Here is a 4,248-nt window from a genome sequence, read left to right as displayed (position 1 = left end):
TAGAAAAGAAATCCGTAATTTGTGGTACAAACGCAAACAGGGCGGTCCAAATTGGATTCAACTCAAAAATTTTTTTCCCCTTCATACGATACTCGTTATTTGGATCCTTAATGCAGTTAGATTTAATACCAAAAGTCGTTGACATAATTACATCTGTTGAATATCTATTAGTAAAATTAAAACATAATTTTTAATAAATTTTAAATTTTACTGAATTTCTTTGCAAAACATTTGAAATTTATATGGATAAAGAAAGTTTACTACAATATAATCGCTTTGAGTAAATATTACTGAAATAAAAATATACAAAAAGTAGCTATGAAACAATTAACAAAGATCTAAAAAAACTTTGAAATATGCAAAAAAGAGTTCTTTGTAATGTTTATATATTTTCTGCAATAAAAATTTTGGAATTTATTTTGTAAAAATTTCAAATCAAATTAACTATTTATAATAGTTATGTTAAAAACAAGATAATATAAAATTCTTTAAATTTAATATAAAAATTAGATAAAGTCTCGTAAGAATAAGATTCTAATATATGTATATGATACAAGGATTAATGAGCTAGGCTGCGTGGCATTTAAATATCACGTTATATATTATATTAAACCATCACTGAGGATAAGTATTAATTAAAAAAAAAACGTTTAATAAATTATAAACAACTTGACAAATATTTTTGTTATGTAACGTGTGATATTTAAATACATTAGCATTTAGCACTGACACCTATCGTGGCTCATTAGCTCTTCTATTACACAAATTAAAATTCTTTAATCTTCCGATAGTACAATTTGATAATAATCAATAATTTATTGAGACATGAAAAATAAAAAAATATTTGATGTAACAGAATTAATATGTTGTATGTTTTTAACAAGTAAATTGGAATATTTGGAAGATAACTTTTGACATTTTATTATAATAACAATAAGTCTCAAATGGCAAAAAAACTTTTTTTTAACAAGGACATACATTCGAGAATTCGCTGCTTATTCTTTTCTCATTTCCAACGTTTTATTATATTTAACTAACAACTTTTTACTGCTAATAAAGCAGTTCCTATATATACTTTGAAGAGCAAACAACTTTTATTAAAAGACAGTTTGATCAAAACTAATTTACCTTGCAAACATATCTTTCATTTCGACGGAATCTTTCATTTGTGCTTTGCTCTCCAGATACTTTGTGAGTTCTTCGCTACACTCTTTTAAGATCGAAAACATCTGTTTTATTTTTCCAGAAGTAAACATGGGCGTCATCTTGACGCGCATATTTCTCCATTTCTTTCCAGACATAAAAAACAAATGGTTGGACAATGAGTCAACCTTTTCGTTGAAATATATTCCGCGATCATGGAAACTTCCAAATTCCTTTGTCAACACCGTTCGAATAAGATTGAGATCGTTGATCACCAAGTTTGGTTTAAAAAGTGAATACATTCCAATAACGCGATGATGCTTATATTTCATGTAAACATCATGAAAAAATACACCTGTTGAAAACATTTTTTTTAAATTAATTTCTCAATTTTTTAAGCAGAAATACAGTATTAAGCAATGGAATAAGTCATTAATTTTATAAAAACGAATATAAATTTGTAACAATTATGTATAAATGAGGACTAAAATACAGTAGTTTTCATATATAATACAATTACAATTAAAAAATATGAAAACATAGTTAATAAGAATTTCATGTAAATCCTAATTTATTGCATTGCTATCAAATTTTGTGTTTGTTAATTCATTTTACTTTGAGATATTAATTATTTTTTAATTATAATTAAATATTCAAGTTAATGAAACATTCTAAATGTTACGTACATAAAAGTAAATACTATTCACATGCGCGTTTAAATACTACTTAAAGATACTCGCCTATTTGTGCTTTACCGGTTATGAGAGCTGCTATATTTCCAATTGGTACAACAGGTTCGATGTAAAAAACACCCTTTTTGCGCCAGAAATTAAATATCACAAATTTATAATAAATATATGCAATGCTTAGGGCAATAATGAAAGCCCCGATTAACTCTGCAAGTACCATTGCAAATCTGAAATTACAATAACAATTCTCTTTTAAAGCATTTACGTAAGATTTTATAAGAATATTAATTTTTAAATTTTTTCTGTGTTACTAAAGCTGAATTAAATGTTTGATTATATGCGCTTCGTATTTAGCAATTTGCTGTTTCTGTAAAATTTGTGAATACTGTGACAGGGCTAATTTATTAAGTTCATTGCTTATCAATTGATTAGCAAGAGTAATTTTTTGACGAATAAAAGGACGCCAATCATCATGAATGAATTGATCTTTCTTTGTTGCATATTATAGTTCGTATATGACACTATTACTGTGCATTAAGATTTTTATTTATTCCTATATATACGTACTCTCGTATAAAATGATTATATTAATAATTGTAATGAACTTTCTATTGTTATAAGTTCATTGTGATAAACAGCTCCTACTCGATTTTTCATAACAAAATCTCGTGCGTAAATACATAATCGTATTTTTGCGTAAGCATAAAAGAATGTCCATCTAATAATGTAGACTGTCGAGGACAAGGATCTGATATAGAAACAAGAGAGGAAACGTGATGTAACAAGACATCACAACATATTTGCAATTCAAAGGAATTGCATGCGTCATCATACGGACGTATCAAGAAAATTTTTTTCTATTCAATGTATTACTGATGTATTAATTTATTTTTTATATAGATAATAATTCGTTATTATATATATTATATATGTCTAATAAAAAAATTAACCTTGATTATAAAACATGTACACTGACCGTAGAAGGAACATTCAAATGCGAATAATTTGTGACAAATACCAAGATTTTCAAGATATCATTACATAATCACGAGCACAGTTAGAAATTATTAACTGTTTGCTAACAGTAATTAAATAAGGAAATCTTACGCATTAGCTTTACTTCGTACGTCGCAGGCGTAATTCTGTACGGAAAGTGTGATAAATATAAATATACTTGTTCAGCTTATGCAGAAAAGTATTATCGAAGTATGAAGGAAGCTATTATCTATTATCGCAAATGAAGCAAAATTACAGCTACATTATCGCAGGTCATGTGTCGGACAATACATGATTTGAAATAATTCTTATGATTTCATTTTCACGCTGTGGAAATTACTTTTCCAGTGATCAATTAGTTAGATCTCGTTAAAACTAGAAGAATATGAAAAGTGATGTCAGTTTATGCAATTTTAATATTGTAATGTCAAAAAGATGCTGTTTTGACATATTTTATGGACAATAATGAACTTTAAAATGAAAGATTTATGCACTATTGTGATAGAAGCAGCTGACGCGAAGATAATTATATAATTAATTAATTCTTTTCTTTTACTCTTTTTAACATATCTTGTAGCAATACAATTTGTTGACTTCAAGCTTCCTTTATTAGCAATATTACAAAAATTATTATTTTATTTTTGCTATTTTGATATTAAATATATGTGTGCTTGATTGCGCGAAGTACGCCAAACTGAATATGCAGTCAGAACATTACTATAAAGTACTAAAAAATATTAATTTAAGAGATTCATAAATATATTATACTTTTATAATACATTTACTATTGATATGATTAATTGCGAAGCATACTGAATGTGTCAAATCACTTGCACATTAAGCCCCATCTACATAAGTCGCAAACGCACAACGCAAACGCAAACGCGAAGAAAAAAAAAGAACGAAACGTCAAAAAATAAAAAAAAGAAAGAGAGAAACGTTCGCGTTTGCGTTTGCGTTTTGCATTCGCGACTTATGTAGATGGGGCTTTACAGATACGGAGGAGAAAACAATTTAAAAATTAATCAACGGTTTCACTTTGTTACAGAAGCTTACAAAAATTGCACAAATGCTATATTCTTGATCTTCTCACCTTAGAATTTGTATCGATCGTAGAAATGTGTAAAAATTACATTCAACTCTCTCTCTGCAATAAATATATACAAGCAGATAGTAAAATGTTACAATGTCAGCGGACTGCCAACACATCTGAAAATATCAGCAGACTGACATTAACTAGTATCGCATTCGGTTTCTATTCTATCAACAGACTTTGTAACGTTCTATTGCCAACTGATTGGCAACAGAAATCAAACAAAACTTTCTTGACCGCAGATTAGCGGCAGAAACCGAGAAAATGGTCCTTTTTGCTTCAATGTTGAATAACTCGGTGAAAAAAAATCGTACAACGCTCGACAAA

The 4,248-nt window shown here is 27.9% G+C and overlaps 1 protein-coding gene across 7 annotated transcripts in view; it reads right to left on the bottom strand.

The window, feature by feature from the left end:
- LOC105457592 (cytochrome P450 6k1-like) overlaps window positions 1-4,248 on the bottom strand; it is a 10,088-nt gene that overhangs the window by 3,586 nt on the left and 2,254 nt on the right. Inside the window, exons 1-3 of one of the 7 annotated variants that reach the window (XM_011702342.1) lie at window positions 3,922-4,068; window positions 1,884-2,059; window positions 1,129-1,498 (exon numbers count right to left, since the gene is read on the bottom strand). The exons of the other annotated variants lie outside the window; for them this stretch is intronic. Of the exons in view, the coding sequence (XP_011700644.1) occupies window positions 1,129-1,498; window positions 1,884-2,059; window positions 3,922-4,037 (662 nt within the window). The 5' untranslated portion in view covers window positions 4,038-4,068. Of the gene's footprint in view, window positions 1-1,128; window positions 1,499-1,883; window positions 2,060-3,921; window positions 4,069-4,248 lie in introns of those variants that run through there. 7 annotated transcript variants of the gene reach the window in all.

The sequence above is a fragment of the Wasmannia auropunctata genome, unplaced genomic scaffold (genome assembly GCF_000956235.1).
Source record: "Wasmannia auropunctata unplaced genomic scaffold, wasmannia.A_1.0 LD335201.1, whole genome shotgun sequence".
Taxonomy (NCBI): Eukaryota; Metazoa; Arthropoda; class Insecta; order Hymenoptera; family Formicidae; genus Wasmannia; species Wasmannia auropunctata.
This window is presented reverse-complemented; position numbering and strand designations above follow the sequence as displayed.